Source organism: Brachionichthys hirsutus, chromosome 19, assembly GCF_040956055.1.
Source record: "Brachionichthys hirsutus isolate HB-005 chromosome 19, CSIRO-AGI_Bhir_v1, whole genome shotgun sequence".
Lineage (NCBI taxonomy): Eukaryota > Metazoa > Chordata > Actinopteri > Lophiiformes > Brachionichthyidae > Brachionichthys > Brachionichthys hirsutus.
The window spans coordinates 11,447,341-11,468,626 of NC_090915.1; the positions used below are offsets into that span (position 1 = coordinate 11,447,341).

Here is a 21,286-nt window from a genome sequence, read left to right on the forward strand (position 1 = left end):
TACTATTACAACAATTAGGAATGAATGCTATGGCTCCAACCTTTCAAAAGCAACTAAACAAATAAGACCAAATACTAAGACACTTAAACCTCATTTTGATTGGAGGAATGATTTTGAGTAACACAGAACACGGTGAAACATTTTTGCTATTTTTCGCTGGAACATTACCACCAAAAATAAACTTGATCCACTCTGTTGTTCTTCTTTGACTCATGCACATGCCGCGGGTAGAGCTGGACGTGCTGAGAGCAGACACGGGGAGAGTGCACATCTTGAACATCCCCCCACTGATGCCACAGGCGAAAAGAGTGCTGCCAGACACGTTTCAATACTTGATTACAGAGCTACGCAAACTACGCAAGATTGACTGGATGGTTTAATTTCAACATTTTTGGGTTGGTAATGACCCGAAACTACCAAGTATGAGTGTAGAAACACGGGAAAAGTGTTTTTTTGTCCCCTTTAAAGGTCCCATGTTATGAAAAACTCACTTTTTCCATGTTTCTACACTATTATGGTGATTTTGGGTCCTTATCAACCCCAAAACAGCAAAATAAACCATCCAGTCAATCCTGCGTAGTTTGTGTAGGTCTGTAATCACCTATTGAAACGCGTCTGGAAGAAATCCCTCTCGGCTTGACGTCAAGCAGGGGAAACGTGCAAAAGATGTGCGTGCCTTTGTCTGCGTTCTGCCCCCCGCACCCCGACCCTGGATAAGCGGTTTGAAGATGGATGGATGGATGATTCAAAGCATTTTTATTCCATCCTGAGTTTATTTGCGGACCATCACCCCGTGTGTCCGTGGGTTTATTGCCAGCTCGACAGATCGAGCTAAAACCACACGCTCTTAGTTCAGATCTGTAACATGTTTGTAGATGAGGGAGAAGAGTAAAATAAAGCCTTCATGATTCAAAATATTTTTATCACATCCTGAGATTATTGGCTCCACACGTCCAGCTCTCCCTCTGTCTCCTGCATGAGTTGAAGAAGAGCAAAGTGGATAAAGTTAATGGTAATGTTCCGGCGAAAATGTGCAAAAAACATGATTGTGTTCTCAAAACGCTAGCGTGCATGCTATGAGCGGTTTGAGACAGAAATGACAAACACTGTCCTGCAGCATCTCTTTGCTATTTTGACCAAAGGCCTGGCACAGATATTTCATATACAAGTGTTTTAGAACTGCGTTAACTTGTGGAAAAAGGATATAATAATATAATATGTCCCCTTTAAGGCCACAGAGAAAAAAGTTAGTCACGTTAGCGTTATCCATATTACCGTTTCTTCTTCACCCTCTGTCCCATCAGCCCCATCTTTTTTCCCCCGTTCATCAATAAAATCTAAATGATCAGACTCTCTAAAGAAACTGTAGAAAATGTGTCCCTGCTGTAACATTGCCCCAGTTTGTCCCTTCATCATGAATCTACAGATTTAAACTTGCAGCTAAAGTTAAAAATAATTTCAGATGACAGTGTTGCAGAGGTATGCTTTGTTACATGCAAGCACTCGACTTGTTTTGAAAATGATCTGAGCATTGATCAAATACCAAGAGTTGCTCTGGAGCACAAAGACTTGACAACGATTGAAATCCTTTGTCAAGTTGTGCAAAGCTGCTCATTCACACAACAAAAGTGTTGCGCAGCTATTCTACTGCTGCTGTGGCTACTTGTGGAATGTCTCCGATGGCCGCTTGCTTGTTACTTAAATTCTGTGATGTAATATCTGTTGCATGACTGCGTTGAGAGTGTTTGCCTCTGGAGGCTCCTCGTCTGACATTTGACGTCTCTTCTGCTTGTGCGGCAGGCTTTCCCTGCTCGCACCGGGATTATGTATAGCGCGCTGCGTCGCACTCTTTGGGTCTGCATCTCCGTGCATTTCTTGCTGGACAGTCATTATTTGTAAGCAGATCCGTCCTTTGGTCTTTAGTGGCGGTGAGGTCTTCCAGCTTGAAGACATGGCGTGGTGTCGTTTGAGCCGACTGAGCATGCTCTGTGGAGACCTTCCGAAGAGGGAGGACCGACAGAGGGAGCCACCAGGTCACATGACCGAGGAGGTGAATGGTGAATGCAGGGAAAGAAAAGGAAAAGAGGCGCAATCTATCCGACAACGTTCTCTTTCTCGCCCCCCTCCTCTTCCTCTCTCTCTCTCTCACACACACGCTCCCTCACTCTGTCTCTCTGACTTCTTCTTCTCAATGGAGGCCATGAGAAGAAAGCAGGTACGATGCTTCCTGTAGGCACACATGAGGAAAGACACGCTATCTTTGTATTCTTCACGTTTGGCTCGCAGTGGACATGCAGTCTTGCTTCTCAGCTGCTTTTTTTCTTTTTGCCATGGTGAAGTTAATCATTTGGTTTGAGCTCATGATGTCTTCTCTGTGAGATGTTTTGTATAAGCATGGCTTCTCGAGACAATTGCTGCGTCTCTCTCCTGAAATCGAAGGCTTGCTCTTGTGAAGCAATGCTTTTATTTATTTAATTTTTTCCCGTTGGCTGCTGTGCTGCTTCATCAAAGAGAGATTTGAGTGTGCCATGCTGGATCCTGTTTGGTGGAGAAAGCTCCTCACGGATTAGCACAGCATCTGTATTTAGCATCACAGCAGAACAAACCGGATGTGAGCCCACGTGAAGATGAAGGTCCGAGCTCCGGAAGCTCTGGAAAACAACCCCATGAGTCGTTGTTTAAGTCTCAGATCCAGCCTCCCTTTGTCACACCTCCTCTTTTGTCCCTCCAGTATGTATCCCGTTATGGCCGGTATATAATGAGGTCCCTGGGGACTGGAAGCGTTGCAGCCTGGGCTATGGCCAGGAATGCACTGGGACATGAGGCTGCATCGTGAGCTTCCATAACAACCAGCTGTAGGATTGATCTTCTGGCCAGTTGTCTGGCTGAGGCTCAGTTCTTGCACGCCTTGATCAGTCAGTTTACACAATTTTTTTTTTTTAAATTTCTTGCACAACAGGCTCAATATTTAGCCCATATTTTGGGACTCTTTGTTTCCGGTCGTATATCAGGTGCAGCTCTGGGGTTGTTGCAATTGCAGTCAGATCACAAGACCACCGGAGGGCCCCGTGTTTGTGATTACTGTTTTGAGAGTAAGCAAAGCCAAGTGTTCTTTCCGTGAGCAATCAAAAAAATATTGCCCTCGAAAATAAAGTACTTGCCAAACCGCATGGGTGGGAGGAAATCACAGGCTAGCCATCGGGACCCACGACGAGGGTCTGCATGCGGATGCTGCGTCGTTTAAAGGGGTCAGAAGGCCAGAACGACATGGCCATTGCCCCCCCCCCCCCCCCATTCAGTCACCATGCACAGTGAAACAGCTGATCATACAGCGTTTGTGCTTTTGTTACTCTTCATTGTTCTTCTAGCAGATGGGTCATGCCAGAGTGAATGTTATATCATATATGTGTAGAATGCATAGTCATATTTCACCTATCTTCTTATCTATCTTCCGTTTCGGAGAAAGCTCCAGTCTAGAATGTTAACTTTGGCCTTTTTCTAAAAGATAAAATGTGCTTGAATGTGCTTCTTGGTGTTCCTGATCGGCAATCGGAGCCTTGTCTTCACATTTGGAGTTAATCTTGGCATCCCCCATGTTCCAGTCCACAAGCTTCCAGTCGCCTCTACATTCTCCATCTAGTGGAAAAGCGCTGCAATGGCCACGCTGTGCCAGTAAACAATCTGGTTGCGAAATGGCGGCGATCTGCAGGCAGTCTTCTCTGCCTCCCCTCCCCCCCTTCTCCTTTCAATCTCCAGTATGCATGTTCCATTTTCCACCACTAGGTGGGGGGGATGAAGCTGGTGTTCTTTTTTTTAACTGGCTTCATCCTTGGCAAGGAAAAAAAAGGGGAATGAAGGAGCCTCTTCATCCTCACACATGCCCATGAGATTCCTTGAGCTCGCGCCGGCCAGAAGGCCGGAGGATCGTCCCTGACTAGATGTTCTCTGGGAAATGCCGTCATTGTGCTCGCCGGCCTGGCTCTGGACCTTGTTGCAGTTTGACAAGTTTCCTGTTCAGCTCAGGTGCTCAGGAACATGTGATCGGAGGGTGATTTGGGGACATCCGGCCTGGTGACTTATTCAGTTGGGACTCTTTGGTGTGTTGTGTTTGCAGGACACAGGCTGTCTGTTAAATGTGAGATTTTGACAGCCATTGGGGAGGGACATATATGCTTGTTAAAATGAAGCTTTCCGGGGGCGACTGCCTCTTTGCAGGTCTTTTGATCGAGCTCCTCCAGCACCGTTTGTCTGTTTTAATGCTGCGCTCGTCTCTCGCAAAGATGAGCGAAGTCCTAGCCGCGTAGCTTTGCATTTGCTCTAGTCTAGGACGTTGTGTAAGTGTAAGGAGTGTCATGACAGGCTGAATGTGAAGTTGATCATCTGGTCAGGATTAAAAGGTTCCTGGGTGTGTTGCCTTTTCAGCCTCTGAACACTGAGAATGGCAGTGAGGCTGCATGGACATCACCGCATGTTCTTGTTCTACAGGTTTTGCGTGTGACAAAGGCGTTTGTACTTGTGTTGTTTTTGGACCTGGTCTGTTTTACACATCAGACATTTTAGATTCCCAGTGGAAAGGGAAATGAGCTACTGTTTTTCTCTTTTAATGTAATGTAGGACTGCAGATTTTCTAACCCGTCCACTGCGCTTTCTCTGAACGTATTTGTGTGGATATGCTTTGATAGATCAACAGATCTAAAATGCTAAATGTTCACTTTTCCATTTGTTATTAGACTGACAAAAGCTAGAAAACCGGCAGTTTGGCATTCTTAGCTCTGTTGCTGATTTAACTTGCTGTTAATCAATCAATTTAATTTATTGTTTTAAAAAAAAATCAAAGCAATCACAGAATGGCAATGAAGATAAAAAATAACAATTTGTTAGATTCAATTTCTTCAGATTTTGTGCTCTTGATTTCAACAGCCCGCTGGTCTGGCCAAAGGCAGCGTGGATCAGGGTGCCTCCGCAAAGAAAGAGCAGCTCAATCCAGAGGACGGTAGCGAGGGGAAGACAGGTATCGGGATTTAAGATGAAAAGCACTTATCTTATGACCACGATTGCATTGCGGTGCGCCTCATTTCTTTGTGTCCTTCCGTAGATGGAGACAGAGAGGTAGCAGCCAGACTGGCCTCGTCCCTTTCTCCAGAGACGATGCTAAATGGCACTGAAGGTGACGACATCAGGCACAAGAGCCCGTCACATGACTCTGCAACAGGCCGCAGGACTGTACCCTTAGTAAACGAAAATGGCACGTCTGCCGCGGAGCCCCCACACGGTTCTGTTACGGGAAGTAATGGATTAGTTCTCACGAAGCACGACAGCAGCTCTGTGTCGACTCCAGGTTTGGGGGGTGCCCCTCACAGGACTAACTGGTTGCCTCTGGGCTCGCCATCAGGGGAGCATGCGATCAAGCCCCTCCTTGCCTCAGTGGAGAGTGCACAAAGTTCAGGTGCACTTAGGACTGACCTCAGCACAGAGACTCGATCAGGACAAGGGACCGCGGACATTAAGAACGGCACGGCGTCGCCCCCTCTGTCTGCCCCAGGAACCATCACAGTGCATCGAGCGCGCAAGACCATGTCCAGACCTGCTGTGAGCCCGGCACAAAAGGTAAACCGTCAGGAGCGATGCTCGCAGCAAGGCTTTAGGACTCACACGAGGAAAATCATTATCACACGATCGGTAACGTCATAGTAGGAGGATACGCTAAATCACTAAACCCTGGGGTGTCCGTCCGTTCGAGCAGGAAACCGTTCCCATACCAGTCAGTTCCGGCTCAGTCATATCCCAGTTCATCCCAGAAGTGTTTGATGGGGTTGAGGTCACGGCTCTGCTGACCAGTCAGCTTCCTCCACACCAGTCTATGCCCAACATTTCTTTACGGAACCTCAAAACAGCCCCCCAGGTGAGACGTGCGGAATTTGTCCACATACTTTTGGCTGAAGCACATTCATGCAAGATGGCGTATAAAATGGCGTTGAATCATCGGAGCAGATAAAACGACAGTTGTTGACGATTTGCTTTTCTTTTTATTTCATTAATTGTCCAATGGGAAACAAAAATGTGATATTCTGAAAACCGTCCAGTGTAGAGGGAAAGCAACAAAACGGGGCCATTTTGAGTCGCTTGAAGCTTCATTTCTTTGCTTGAATTTTTTGAACACACACAAACACACACCTCTGCAAAATGTCTCTGCAGCATCGCATCGACATATTTATTCAGGCTTTTAACTCTTTTTTTGGGTGTTCCCAGACATTGTACCCATGGGCTCCTGTAGACTCAGTAATGCCCAACACTGATTGGCTGTTTGTGAACTCTGCTTTTATAAACATAAAGGAAGGAGTGACTGCCAACACCCTCCTCCTTGCTCAACCGCAGGCTGCCCAAGTGACCGCATTACAGCCACTGTTACAGGAAATGAATTCAGAAAAAGCCACGATCGTACCAAGTTGCAGCTTGGTGCTTGAAGCACCGTTCATCCTGCTGACCTTTGACCACTAAGGATTCTGTTTTACAGTGATGACATTAATCCTGGGTGAAAAAGATCTGTTTTTAAGTTCTTAAGAAACAAATAGATTTTTTGTGGCTTAAGACAAACAGCCTAAAGTGCGTCTTTTCACCGCTGCGCTCGCTAACAGGGAGGTCATTAATGTGTCTTGGTCCCTCCCTGTCATCTCCAGCTTCTGAACAGGGAACTAAGAGAAGCAAAGAGTGTCAAAATGGAGCAAACGAAGACACATGCACCTGACACTGAGAAATCCTTGCAGCAGTACTCTACCAGGAACCATCTACCTCAGGGTCAGTCAACTGAAACAGCCACAGCAGCTCTGTCTCCTGCAGCTCCGTCTCCTGCAGCTCCGTCTCCTGCAGCTCCGTCTCCTGCAGCTCCGTCTCCCGCAGCACCGTCTCCTGCAGCTCTGTCTCCCGCAGCTCCGTCTCCTGCAGCTCCGTCTCCCGCAGCTCCGTCTCCCGCAGCTCCGTCTCCTGCAGCACCGTCTCCCGCAGCACCGTCTCCCGCAGCACCGTCTCCCGCAGCACCGTCTCCTGCAGCTCTGTCTCCTGCAGCTCCGTCTCCTGCAGCTCCGTCTCCTGCACCTCCGTCTCCCGCAGCTCCGTCTCCCGCAGCTCCGTCTCCTGCAGCACCGTCTCCCGTAGCTCCGTCTCCTGCAGCTCCTCCAGCATCAGCTCGACTGCATCAAGGTCCAGGACAGATTCCAGTTAAACCCAACAAGAAATAACCCACTGGGTTGCAGTTGCAGGACACAAACAGCATCGTGGCATCTCAGTGTTGTTCTGTTAACGTGTGTGTGTGTGTGTGTGTGTGTGTACTCTTGTGTTGTAGGCTCTTTCTCAGGAGTGTTGTCATCCCGTAAGAAGAAGAGGAGGATGGGAATGTACAGTCTGGTCCCCAAGAAAAAAACCAAAGTACTTAGACAGAGAAGTGTGCTGGAAATGTTTAAGCAGCTACAAGAGTCTGCCACCAGTCCAGAGGTCTGTCATACTCGCATTTATTATAATACACATTTTCATCTCTCGCCGTGTTCAATGACTGCAAAATGTGGCATACATGTGGCCAAGTCTAGTTTCAATGTGAGTGAACGTTTGTATCTGTGATTTGGTCGCTAAAACAACACGTTATGGTGTTAATAGTCCCAGACATGGAGGGACAAGTCATTGTCGCTCCAAACAAGGGACTAAAAACACGTTGAATAACTTGTAAAGTGAAATGAGAGTCAACTGAATTGTGATCAAGGTGATCAATTCTGTGGCAGGATGGTGTTCTGTTTTCAGGTGGCCCAAAAATTTGTGTTGCTTTTTTGGACATGAATGTCGTTCCAGCTGTTATTGGCCGACGGGAGGAAGGAGTCAGATGTTGTTCCACCCCATCCCTCTACAAACTGCCAACCTGTGTTATTACAAAAATGTGTAGCACCCCGCTTTGTGATTGTTAGGATCACCTTTAGTCCTTTCTTATCGTGCAGACTAAAGACGGCGCAAACATTAATGGAGAGAAGGTGGAAAACGCGTCTGAGGAGGAGGAGTCCGAGGAGATGGATTCTGAGGAAGAGGACAGACAGCAGCCAACAGTAGAGCCTGTCAGCACTATCCAGGAAGCAGCATCTGAACCCATCTCTCAGGTTGGACTCTCAAAACGTTTTTGGTCTTTTGTCAGTATTATCCTGACAGTAGATGGGATCATTTCTATTTTTTTGCAGATATGAACGTTTTTGGTCGCAATAGAGTCACCCTGGCAGAGAATGAGTGACGCATTATCTTCTGTGTTGACTTTATGGGTCGAGCATGTCCGGTCTGGCCATTGTTAACCCGAAGCGTGACACGAACATAAGAGACAACACTTGGAACTTCCCTCCAAACGTCACTGTGTAGCGTTTATGTTTGCGTGTTTTGATGTGTCGATGAACTCTGTTTCCTGGAGGTGGCAGATGAGCAGGAGTCTGAGGACTCCGGGGAAGACGAGGGCGAAGAGGAGGGCAATGAGTCCGACCTGGTAGAATCCGACCTGGTAGAGTCCAACGTGGTAACTATTTTTTTGCGTCATTGTTTTTGTTAATTGCTCCCCCCCCACCACGGGAATGTTGTGTACTCGTGCGTTTGTTGTACAGCCTTCTGTCGGGTTGGGGGTGGGGGACCGTCTGCTTCTGATAACTCGTGTTTGAATCATCTCTGCGTCTGTCTGCCTCAGAGCGCGGAGTCCAGTGTGAAGAAGAAGTTGAAAAAGAAATCAAAAGCAGACAGTCCATGGCTCAGGCCGTCGAGGAAACGGAAGAGGAGGCTAAAGGCCAAAGGTAATCCTGTCTCACTCAGCACCTGTACAGTCCTGCATGCACCTGTGCAAGTACCATTGATGTTAATACGTCTGAAATAAGTGTTGCTTCATTTGTTTTGAGCAGGGTGTTATATTTTCTGCAGTTATAAAGACATAAAATGCGATTTTTTTCATTCACATTTTAAAACACACCTGTTTGCTTTTAAAAATTGTTATGGGCATCATTAGAATTCCTGGAGAAAATCAGACACTGTTTGGTCAAGGTGAGCATCATCTTTTGCTGTATGCCGCCTCTGCCATGGCCTCCGATCTGTTTCTTATTTTAAAATGGCGTAAATCCTTCCCTCCTTATCTATGTTGTTCTATAACGATGCAATGCCTGTGCCCCTTCGTGAAGGGCTGAGGATTTGGTTCCTGGTATTGCGGCTACTTCTACTTCACACTTATGATTATATGTCATCATTATGTTAATAGGAAATTGGCCTTGTTAAATATTGCGACCATCACTGAAAGACAGAGGCAGGGTTAACATGCATCTCTGTATGATCATGACTACAATGTACGCTCGGACTGAACCCAACAATCAGTATTTAAATGACTGACTCTTCTTCACGTTGTTTTTTTTACTATACGCTTAAATATTTGGTGTTGCTATTGGATAATGCGTGAAAATACATTACATTTAGGTGTTCATCTGGATAAAGGGGCAGCACCAGGATTTTCTTTTGCATTGTGATAAAATATGCTTTTCTACATTTTCTTTTAGTAAATCAGGAGTTTAGATTGAAACACAGCCAGCATGTTGAGTGTGGTTCTAAATAAATATCTGGATCTAATAGATGTAAATTTGAGTTTTTACAAATACAAGTATCTTAAACTACGGTAAGAGAGCTTTAAGTTTGGTTGTGGGATGAGGCTTGGTTGAATTAAAGGAGACAGTTGAGCCTTGGTGGAGGATTGAGTCTGCAAAATGTAGTTTCATGTAATCAGTGGCACATGGAATAATGTCTCATTACCATAACAGCAGTGGTGCAGAAATTATTGTGAACCTTTGAAAAAGCATGAACTATTGGAGTGTTGGCTTTCATGCCTCTGGAACGCAAACGCAGCGTGATGTCATGTGAAATGACTTCTCGGACTCGTTTTATGTCAGACTTTTTTTTCCTTGACTATCTCACCCTGAGTTGAGTCTAAATTGCACTAAATTCTAAGAAGCAGATGGGATGAACTTTTTTTTTGTCATTTGAGGTATGTAAAAAGAAAAGTGTTGGATGAAGAACTGGGCTATGTCAAACTGCAACTCAGTTTTCCTTGTATATAATATGAAATAAAGACAGTGTCAGATCCTCCTCAAGTTTTCAGACCCTATAATCTACCCATGAAAGCAACGTTTATTCTGTTTGCTATACGCTCTGCCTTTTCTTTATTTATATAATGTCTTTTTTTTACTGATTGTTGTTATTTCTGCTCTGAACCAGAGGCCATGGATCAATGTAAGGCTTCATCTCAAGTCCAGGCAGGCGATGGGAGCGACTACACACAGATTCCTTCACCTGAGTCTGTTACCCTCAACAAGCCACACGAGCTTGACATTCCATCACAAAACAAAGGTATGCCTAGAAGGAAACTTTTTATGATAATAATCATCCCTTTGTTTAGTCTTTACCAGAGTCGGGTCACAGACTCCAGATCAGTTCATGTAGTTCCATTCAGAATGGCAGTCTTGAGGTATTTGTCAATCAGTTTGAAAAGTAGAAACAAATGATTTCTGTTGTGGTGTTTAATCTCTTTCAAGGTGATGCTGAAAACCTGAACAAATATTATCCAGCAACGATGTCGGTTTATGATCCCATAACATGCAGTTACTGCATTAGGAATTATTTTCCTGTTTCCTTTCCTGGAGATTGTGCCACAACAATGTTGTCATTTGTGAGGCTGATTCAGACGGTGTCAATAAATAAATGTTGCTGAACAAGCATAGCTATCAAAATACATATTTTTTTCAAACAACTGAAACAGAAGTCCAATTATGTTGGACAACATTCTGCCAATTTTTGCACATTGATTGCAGGGCCCCTGAAATCATAATTGGTTTCTCCAATTTGACTGTTTACATTTTAAACCACGTTGGAGAAGTTTAGCTCAGAGTGGTCATCTACATCCTTGCACACAAATATTGTTGTTTAGATCAAGAAAAATACATTATTCTTATAAATAATTTTTTATGAAAATTATTTTATTTAATTTTTTTAATCAGAGAGGTTTAAGAAGCTGGGCGGCTCGGTGGCGCAGTGGTTAGCACTGTTGCCTCACAGCGAGATGGTTGCAGGTTTGTCTCCGGCTTGTGGCCATTCTGTGAGGAGTTTGCATGTTCTCCCCGTGTCTGTGTGGGTTCTCTCCGGGTTCTCTCCGGGTTCTCCGGCTTCCTCCCTCCACCAAACATGCAGCCTGGGCTGATTGGTGACGCTAAATTGTTCGTAGGTGTGAGTGTGTGTGTGTGGCTGGTTGTCTGTCTCTGTGTTGCCCTGCGATGAACTGGCGGCTTGTCCAGGGTGTCCCCTGCCTCTCGCCCATTGACTGCTGGGATTGGCTCCAGCTTGGCCCGCGACCCGATAGCGGAATAAGCGGTTAGAAAATGGGAGGTTTAAGAAGCTGTTGCTATCTGTCCACTATTATAGTAGCACTTAACCCTAACCCTGAAAACGCACTGGCATGTTGGCCTACCGGTTCTCTTGAGAAGCCGTCTACCACATTCTTCAGATTTTAATTGACACAGTGTATTGATTGATTGATTGATTGATTGTCGAATTCTGTGCCTTTGCAGACCCGTTGGGTTCAGCCATCGAGGAGGCTCAGGAGCTTCCTCTTTGCAGTTGCCGCATGGAGACGCCCAAGAGTCGAGAGATTCTCACCTTAGCGGACAGGAAGTGCATGGCCACAGAGAGCGTCGATGGACAGCTGACCCGCTGCCAGGGTGCCATCCTGAAGCATGAAATGATGCGTCCATCCAATTCTGTTCAGCTGCTGGTTCTGTGTGAAGACCACCGCAATGGCATGGTGAAGCACCAGTGCTGCCCTGGCTGCGGCTTCTTCTGCAAGGCTGTGAGTAGACTTTAACGGTCGAATGTGAGTGGATTAACAGGGTCTCTCAACACAAGTACTATCCGAGTTATGACCTGATTTACCACCACCCGTACTTATCCTATCAACGACCTATGTCTGGCAGATGCCTGTCATGAATGTTTATGTGCCTGGCAGAGGGAGATGCATGTCTGGAGTAAGAATAAATCATTTGTATAATTTCTGGTGTTTTGATAATTGGAGTCTAAAAGGTGTTTTATTTTGAGGACGACCGGATTTTCTCCAACATAACAATCGCCTGTGACTCTTCTTGGTCTCTTTACTGTATATAGAAAATTAAAGTAGGTTTCTGCTTTTTACACGTTGTTGACGATGATCTTCTGTTTTATATGACTTCAGATTCTTGTCTAAAGTCAGGTATGTCAAATATGTTTTGCTTACATAGAGTTCCTGTTTTTCATACCGTAGGGGACCTTCATGGAGTGCCAACCAGATGTCAGCATCTCGCACCGTTTCCATAGCACCTGTGCCTCTGTGCTGAAAGGTCAAAGCTTCTGTCCTCACTGTGGGGAGGAGGCCAACAAAGCAAAGGAGGTCACAATCGCCAAAGCTGACACCACCTCCACTGTGGCACCCATGGTTCCGGATGGATCTCTCACTGCTGGCGTCTCTGAGGGCCGGGCAGACACCACTACTGGCAGGTAAACGTTGGGTCTGCAGAACTCCAGACTGGCTCTGCTTTCCAACCTTTTTAAGCAGATGTCCTCCAAATAGAGAAAAGTTATTGGTACTGAACCAATGAGGCCCACCGTAAAGACATTTGTGCTCTGTACAGATGCAATGCTTACTTATTCTGTTTTTATAGTTCTTCTCGGCTGGCCTTGGGCAGTGAAGTCAGCGGCAGGGCTGACAGCTCGCTGCCCGTTCGCTCTGCACATGGACTCGATGCTGCAGCTGGTCCAGGGTCATCCAGGACAGCTTTGCTGCAGGCCAGGACAGGGACCACAGAGGCCCCCACAGTGGCGCAAGGACCATCCAGAGAGACTCTGGAGAGCATCCTGGCAGCTCTCGACACAGAGAAGTATGTCACAAAAGCAGCAGTAGTATGTGATCTTAATTTATCTGAGTGACAAACTTTGACAACTGCTCAAATTTTGTTTACTTGTGTTTTGATCAGGCCCAAGAAGTTGCGTTTTCACCCCAAGCAACTTTACTTCTCAGCCAAACAGGGAGAACTCAAGAAGGTCTTGCTCATGTTGGGTGTGTAATTAAATACAATTAAGTAAAAAAAAAAAATACATTCTGTGTTCAATTCTTTAGTGGTTCCCTATATACATGTAACTTTATTTGTCCAAATGAATATGAATGAAAGTCTGTCCTTCTCATTCACATTCCAGTGGACGGTATTGACCCAAACTTCAAGATGGAATCACAGAACAAACGGACTCCGCTCCACGCTGCAGCTGAGGGAGGAAACAAAGACATCTGCCACATGCTTGTACAAGTAAGACTCTCATCAGGGGTTTGCGACCTAAGGCACGCGAGGGCATTTATGTTTGCACACGGAGAATATTAAGAGGCCAAAAAATAATAATTCCATTATATTTAAAACCATACAAGAAATAGAGCACACTTAATGTTAAATACTAATTAAACAAATAACTGTTTAATGCTTAGTGTAAATCACTACGCTGCGAGTGCACGGATGTGAGCGTGCGTCCTTGATTCATGCGTCACCGCAAGGCTCTTTGGAGTTCAGTTGGGTAGCTTAGTAGCGGTGTTAGCATGGCGAGTAAACCAAGTTTCAGTCGTTCTTCCCAACATCGTTGGACTAGGGAGTCAGGATTTATTTAAACAGACCAGGCGATATGCACCCTTTGTTGTGAAAGTGTGGCGTGTAGGACATCGAGTGTGCGGCGACATTTTGAGACTAAACACGAAAAAAACCCAGCGCTAGCAAAGAATGCTACATAGAGCAGCACCTTCGAGACGTTTTGTCCTGTTTAAAACCAGGCAACGGAGGGGGGTTCTAACATTTCTCACTGCATAGCGAAAAAAATAAAGATTTTCCTATCGACTGCAGATGTTTTATTTGAGTGTGGAAAGGCGTGTCAGTGAAATGTCAGATAACGTGTCTCTCTGAGTTTGAGTATAATGCAAAGCGGCACACGCCATAAAAAAGGTTGCCGACCCCTTCTCTGTCGTCGCTCCTCTCGTACAGACCCGGGCTGGGTTAGGACGTTCATCTCATGCTGTGTCATGGGAAACGGCAAACTTTCACCAAAATCCTCAGTGGCAGATTTCGACATTGACTGTCTTGACGCTCGCCTCCTCAGGCTGGTGCCAACTTGGACATGTGTGACGAAGATCAAAGGACGCCACTGATGGAGGCCTGCGAGAACAACCACATGGAGACGGTGTTGTACCTGCTGAGAGCCGGCGCCAACGCCACGCACAAGGTAAAGCTGCATCTCGTCTCACAGGCCTTCATCAGCCAGATACTGAAACGAGCTCCGTCTAGCTTCTCCTGTAACGAGTCAAGTCAAGCTTGCTTCTGTTTCTGGAAATGTGGCTCAAGGCATGAGAATCCGTGCATAATTCGATTCTGTGCTGCTCTCAGGATGTTGAAGGGTTCACATGTCTCCACCTTGCGGCGAAGTCCGGCCATTACAAGATTGTTGAGCACCTTCTGTTCACAGGATTGATCAACATCAACTGTCAGGTCAGTCCAGGCTCACATCGACCCGTCTGCGTTTGATCCTCTGTGCTTTATTACCCTCGCCAAAGAGGAGGCGACGGTATTGCAATTGGGTGCCTTTGTTTGTTTGTTTGTTTGTTTGCTTGTTTGTTTGTTTGTTTGTTTGTTTGTTTGTTTGTCCGAGCGCATAACTCAAGAACTAGTAACCCAATCGACTTGAAATTTTTACACAAGCAAGGTTCTGTCCGTGGCTCGGTCCTCCCCGAGAATGGCGTTGATCCGGATCTGGATCCAGATTCTAGAATTATTTTTACATCTGGAATTGTATGGCATGATGGGAAAAAGAGTCCAGAAGGAGTCTTGTAGTACGTTCCGGAGCAGCAAGCTAGCGCAGGTTTGGCCCCTCTGATCCGGAAGCCCTGTTTACTGTCTCACAAGATCCAATAGTCTTTTGGAGGCGGAGTCTGCAGTCTCTGATTGTTGTTTTCTAGTTATTTTTGCAAATGAGTTATATTTTGCTGTCAGAATATTAAGAGATTTTTCTAAAGATAAAGCAATAATATTTATGTAAAAAAAATAATAACAAAAAAAGGTTGGACAGTGTATGAAATAAAATCTTTTATAAACTAAATCAACCTCAGTACAAAGACAATATAGTTAATGTTCCAGCTGATAAACTGTATTTGTCGTGTTGCATCATGGGACAGCTTAATGGTTACGGTTCCACTTCATTTCCTTTAACACTCGGTAGGTGTTTGGGAGTAACTTTAGTTGTAGAACGTTCTGACACATTTTCAGTGTTAGGACCGGACTGCAGACGAACCGTTCTGGACTCTGTTGTCTCGATATAAGACAGCAGAATGAGGCTTCTTTGTCCTTCTGGACAAAGAGAGATGTTCCTGAAAAAGACATCTGAAGCTGGCATGTGGTTCCTATACCTGGATCTACCTATCAGCTCCAGCACTTCAGGGCAGCATTTTCGGATCTCATAGATTTACGCTTTGAGCTTCATGGTGGAGATTTTGTAGGTGCAATTATGAACTGTGCTTTCTCAATGTTCCCTGACGTCCTGTGGTAGCAGGCTTCTTAGAACCATGTTGGTTGTTAATGCAGCAGAATCATTGAAGCACTCCCCGTCTGTCTTTGGGAATGACTGGGCCTTTCCAGGATGTCATGATGTCATCTGTGACCAATGAAACTCTTTCCCAGTGTTTTTGTTGCCTCTGTCAAAATCATGATTTAGAATGAGCTTTAATTTAGAGGAATCTATGACATGGATGAGGAGCACCTGTAAGTATATTGTCTTTGTACTGTTTTCATTTGAATAGCAAATTGGTATGAAATTATCACATTCTTGTACCTTTCAAATCCATTTGGAGGCTACTATATTGGGCTGTGATGCCTGCAGCCTGTGAGAGAAAGCGTTATTTGTAGGTGACCTGCTTTTCCCCCATCAGGATGATGGAGGCTGGACAGCAATGATCTGGGCCACAGAATACAAGCATGTGGACCAGGTGAAGCTGCTTCTGTCCAAAGGAGCTGACATCAGCATCAGGGACAAGGTTGGTTGAGGAGTCTGGCCAATCTGTGCTTGTGCACTAACGGCAAATGTTCGATCGTTATATCGTTGCTTTGCTTTGTTCTGTCGTAGGAAGAGAACATCTGCCTTCACTGGGCAGCGTTTTCAGGCAGCGTGGATATCGCTCAGATGCTCTTGGATGCCCACTGTGATCTGCAGGCAGTCAACATCCACGGCGATTCTCCTCTTCACATCGCCGCTCGGGAGAATCGTCTGGACTGTGTCACGTGAGTTGCTGCCTCCGGCTTCAATTGAAGCTCCGTTTGGGGAATGCTGAACAACTTGGAGATTTAAATGAAGAGAGAGAAATCTCTTCAGAAGACGCTTCTTGTTGCTGATCAGCGAAATGTGGTCTCCTCAGGCTTTTCCTGACCCAAGGAGCCGACGTCTTTCTGAAGAATCGTGAAGGAGAAACTCCTCCAGACTGCTGCAGCCACAACTCCAAGGCCTGGGCAGCCCTGCAGGCCAATAAGAAGGAGAGGGAAGCCAGGAACAGCCGGCTGGCCTCGGCGCAAAAGATCCTGCACAGGTTAAGATCACGCTGTCTAAAGGAAAACCATGCATGGGCTTTTCTAGAGCGGGTGTGGATACAGGGGAGAAAGCATTGCAGATTTGGCCCCTGGCTTTATTGATGACTGTGTTATGTATGAATCGATCTATGCGTGTCAGAATCTCTGCTTTCTTGAGGACTCTGACAGCCTCTAATCAGCGTCTGCTCTGTTCACAGCGACGTCGCCCTGGGGCAGGAGAGGGTTCCTATCTCTTGCATCAACTCTGTCGACAGTGAACCTTATCCAGACGGATACAAATACATCTCTGAAAACTGCATTACCTCCCCCATGAATATCGACAGGAACATAACACACCTGCAGGTCAGTTGGACAAGTTCCGTGTTGCAAAGGAAACGAATCAGATCATACTTGTCTCTGCTTGACGTTCTGCTTTTTCTTTTATCCACGACCGACAGTACTGTGTTTGTAAAGAAGACTGTTCAACAAGCATCTGCATGTGTGGACAGCTCAGCCTGCGCTGCTGGTACAACAAGGTGAGTCGGGAACAGACGCACCAAAAATACACGGAGAGCGTGTGAATAACGTAAAGCCCCATCGGCGGAGGGTGTATTTATTCATACTTCTACGTTTTGGTTATTTTAGCGTGGTCGCCTTCTCCCTGAATTCTGCCGTGAGGAGCCTCCTCTCATCTTTGAGTGCAACCATGCCTGCTCATGTTGGCGGACCTGTAAGAACCGTGTGGTGCAAAATGGACTCAGGTATTCACTTAATCTTAATGCGCATGCAAAGTAGAAAATAATTCTGCTTTGCATCTGTGGAAAGTAGCAGGCTTTATTTAACGTGCTATACCGTACCGCATCTTTCGTAGATATGTTTAAAGCTAAATATCTGCTGTAGGAAAAGAATGGCAAATTACAAATCAAATATTTGTGGATCTTCCAGGACCAAACTTCAGCTCTTCAGGACCAATAAGAAAGGCTGGGGTGTCCGTGCGCTGCAAGACATACCACAGGGGACCTTCGTGTGCGAGTGAGTTCCATTTGGAAATCCAACATGGCTGATTCTTGTCGTTTTTGAATCTTCTGTTCAGTGGCTGTTTGCTTACAGGCTGTGAAAATAATCACTGCAGTCACATTTGCATCGTTGCTGAGCTGTCAGTGATGTATTGAATGTAGTTATAATTACAACAGACATGTTGTGCCCCCCCCCCCCCCCCCCCCCCCCCGCTACAAAACACGCTGCTCTCTCATAAGGAATGCCTTGATGGCAGATGGCAGCAGCTCTGTGGGCGCAGCCGAGAGATGCATCTGCCTTCCTTCCTACTGAGGTGCTGCTGATGTCACTGAGCTTCAGCTTCACCCTTTCAGGAGCGCGGCTGTGAACGCCGTCCTCTGGCAGCTCCCTCTGCAAAATGTGTTGAACGCAATGTCATTTATTTCCGTCGGCCAGTACAACACATGTGCTTGGATTCGTCTCTAACTGAAGGCTGCATTTTCTGACTAAAGATTCTGTCAATATAGTGAAATTGTATTTTACAAGGATGACTACATGAGGTTTCAGAAATCTAAGTAGCTTTGATTATTTTTCACACGGAAGTAAACATTTTAAGGGTTAAAAACATATTGCAGATTCCTCTATTTTCGCATGATGGGACTTCACCTTGGTATTTGGTGTACAGTTAAAAACACAGTGATGTAACACAGACTGTTTAATTAATTAGGATACCCAGTCTCTTTTGGTTTATGTGCTATTTTTATGTATTTTTGTGTTGCTGATCTCTGCTGCCCTGTTATGTTCGTACAGGGTAATAAGGACATTTGATTTTGAGCTCAACGCACGCACACACACACACACAGGCTAATGTTTCTTGTGTAAAAGGTTCCTGCTCATTTACGTACATCCAATCAGAATGAAGTAAATCCTTTCAAGCTCGGTATCTCAGAAGTGCAGTCTTCTTGAAGACGACTGGGATAATCCCAGCTTCGTGAACTCTCGATCTGATGCAAAAACGATCAGCATGGAATCGTTACGGTGACTCCGCCCTGTCTTTAACAGGTACGTCGGCGAGATCATCTCCGAAGCAGAAGCAGAGATGAGGCAGAACGACGCTTACCTGTTCAGCCTGGATGATAAGGTGTGAAACCATTTTCCATTTAACACCGTTTGGTTCACGTGAACTTCTTGAGTTTAGGATGTTCCTTGCCAGCAGAATTCTTCTCTCAGTTGTTGCATTGTTTTGAGTTTGAGTCTTTCATTTATCATCCATCCCAGCCAGAAGATCTGTACTGCATCGATGCCCGTTTCTATGGAAACATCAGCCGTTTCCTCAATCACATGTGTGAGCCCAATTTGTTTGCCTGTCGAGTGTTCACGACACACCAGGACCTTCGTTTCCCACACATCGCCTTCTTTTCCAGTGAAAACATCATGGCCGGAGAGGAGCTTGGGTAAGACTTTGATTTTAACCATTTAAATAGACATATTGTCTTTTTTTTTCTCTTGCTTTATTTTATAGTTCAAGGATTAATTACCAGTATAAAAAAACAATAACAATATCCCACAATGCAACGGCGCCGGCCATATGGGCAGCGTTTACAGAGACCTACACGATCGCTAATGGTAATTTTTCCCAAGTATTCACTGGAAATGAACTTTTCTTTGGCTTACATGGAGAAGTATTACGAAAATACAATTTCACTATATTGACAGAATCTTTAGTCAGAAAATGCAGCCTTCAGTTAGAGACGAATCCAAACACATTTGTTGTACTGGCCGACAGAAATAAATGACATTGTGTTCAACACATTTTGCAGAGGGAGCTGCCAGAGGACGGCGTTCACAGCCGCGCTTCTGTCAGCTCCCGTCCTGGAGTTTAAATTACTCCGAGGGTTTTTTTTTGTCCTCATCTTGATCCCGATGATAGCATTGTTTCCTTTCTGGTATAAAAGCTCTTGCTATAATTGAGTATTGTTTTGCATGACTTGAGTTTAATATTTTTTAACAGGCTAGTATCTAGCATTGTCATTGTGAAGAACCTCCTGAGATATTTGAGTCTGCAAATGAAAAAGTGTTAAAAACCCTCCCGGCGGCGTGACCCAAGTCTTAAATGCCACATTTGTGTACTATAACGAACATTAAGTATTGATCGGCTATGTTAAAGGTTTTTCAACAACGATTCGGATGCTTTCTCTAATAATCTTTTGCTTTCTGTCCCCTCAGATTCGACTACGGCGACCACTTCTGGGAGGTCAAAAGTAAACTGTTCAGCTGCGAGTGCGGCTCCTCCAAGTGCAAATACTCGTCAGCAGCCACGGCGTCGCTGCAGGCAGACAGCACGCCGGAGGACAAGCAGCCCAGCGCGTCACCTGACACCAGCTCTTCCAACAGTCCCTCCAGCCCGTCCTAAACCCCCCCCCCCCCCCACACACACACTAAGTTCACTACACGGACACATGACTGACAGCATGACTGACAGATAAGGGGACGCCGGTCTCCACCCCCCCCCCCCTCCTGAACTGTTATCAGTGAACTTGTACTCTATCTTCACATCTGATTAAAATCATGGAGCCTTCAGAAAACGTCACACCGACCCAGATGCACAATCAGATACTGGAGGAACTCACTGCTCTTTTGTGCGACATGAACACCAGGGGGCGACATCAGCACACAGTGAAGAACATGTGAACAATAGGAAGTCTTTTTCATTTCATATATAACTTCAATGGGAAGGAGAACTGTGCACAGTTTAGTTTTTTTTTTCTTTTTGGTTGATATTGTTAAATGTCTTTTCTTAAAGTGTCATTATCAAGGATTGGGGATGAGGGTATCGTCTTTTGCAAAGACAACCTCAGCGTACAGCTGGGTTTAACTTGTTTGACCTTTGAGGTCATTTATCATCAACCATTCCAGTAAAATTAGCTGAAGAATAATGAATTTCATGCCACTTTATTTCCCCGCCACTTCATCTTTATTACAGTGTTTGAATGTCCAACATTTGCCTAAAAATGGAATGAACTGCAAAGATAAGAAACACAAAGGCATGGTGAAAAAAAACCAAGTGGCTTTCTTTGAATTCGTTACACAAATGATGAATTATACAAATTCTCGTGAACGCAGTGCGATTAAATTGAATCTCAACATATTGGATATTTTGCCAGCGTTTAGTGAAATGGAATTAAACAAACATGAAAATGGTGCTGACAGAGGTTTTCACTTTACTTTTCATTTTTATTACTGAAGTGAACATAGTCTGTAAATTAAGAGAATGCTTTAAGTTTTTTATGTTTCATTTTAACTCCAGTTTTCTAATCGTAGTTACTGTAATTAGGCTGTTTTTAATTTTGTTTCACAGAAGCCAACCCGTCTTTTTAAATGTTGTTAGTAAAGCAGTGACTGTTGTGCAAAGTCTTGAGAGATATACATGGAAAAATAGGCTATAAAAATGCACTTCCACAATGTTCTGTTACATATTTCTGGATCGTGAACCATCCATCCGATTGGTTGTATGTTTTTCAATAAATTTACTACTATTGCATTTATTCTGATACGCTCTACCTGTTTGCGTTTCTCTGGGTAGGAAAGTCTGTTTGCAGCAATGCTGCTGAGAAACGTAGAATTCTCGTACCGCATGG

The 21,286-nt window shown here is 45.1% G+C and overlaps 2 protein-coding genes across 2 annotated transcripts; both read left to right on the forward strand.

The window, feature by feature from the left end:
* Positions 1-2,191: 2,191 nt before the first annotated feature.
* LOC137908832 (uncharacterized) lies at positions 2,192-6,800 on the forward strand (the record flags this gene model as incomplete). The annotated part of the gene is made up of 4 exons (XM_068753254.1): positions 2,192-2,215; positions 4,921-5,011; positions 5,096-5,607; positions 6,678-6,800. Coding segments are annotated over exons 1-4 (750 nt in total), but the record flags the coding sequence as incomplete, so codon positions are not given.
* Positions 6,801-8,031: 1,231 nt separating this feature from the next.
* Positions 8,032-20,061, forward strand: LOC137908192 (histone-lysine N-methyltransferase EHMT1-like). The gene is made up of 22 exons (XM_068752556.1): positions 8,032-8,135; positions 8,435-8,506; positions 8,702-8,828; positions 10,297-10,395; positions 11,267-11,292; positions 11,633-11,887; positions 12,335-12,567; positions 12,732-12,947; positions 13,044-13,126; positions 13,264-13,370; positions 14,203-14,325; positions 14,487-14,588; positions 16,022-16,126; positions 16,216-16,370; positions 16,505-16,672; positions 16,871-17,015; positions 17,111-17,188; positions 17,298-17,413; positions 17,598-17,684; positions 18,711-18,789; positions 18,927-19,102; positions 19,875-20,061. The coding sequence occupies exons 1-22, from the start codon at positions 8,049-8,051 to the stop codon at positions 20,059-20,061; spliced, it is 2,826 nt and encodes a 941-aa protein (XP_068608657.1). The 5' UTR covers positions 8,032-8,048.
* The last annotated feature ends 1,225 nt before the right edge of the window (positions 20,062-21,286 follow it).

Bases quoted from the DNA above. Each gene is read 5' to 3' on its own strand.
- LOC137908192 (XM_068752556.1), top strand. From the start codon at position 8,049: ATGGATTCTGAGGAAGAGGACAGACAGCAGCCAACAGTAGAGCCTGTC. The intron at 8,136-8,434 runs GTTGGACTCTCA...TGTTTCCTGGAG, and splicing joins CATCTGAACCCATCTCTCAG to GTGGCAGATGAGCAGGAGTC. The intron at 12,948-13,043 runs GTATGTCACAAA...TGTTTTGATCAG, and splicing joins GCAGCTCTCGACACAGAGAA to GCCCAAGAAGTTGCGTTTTC.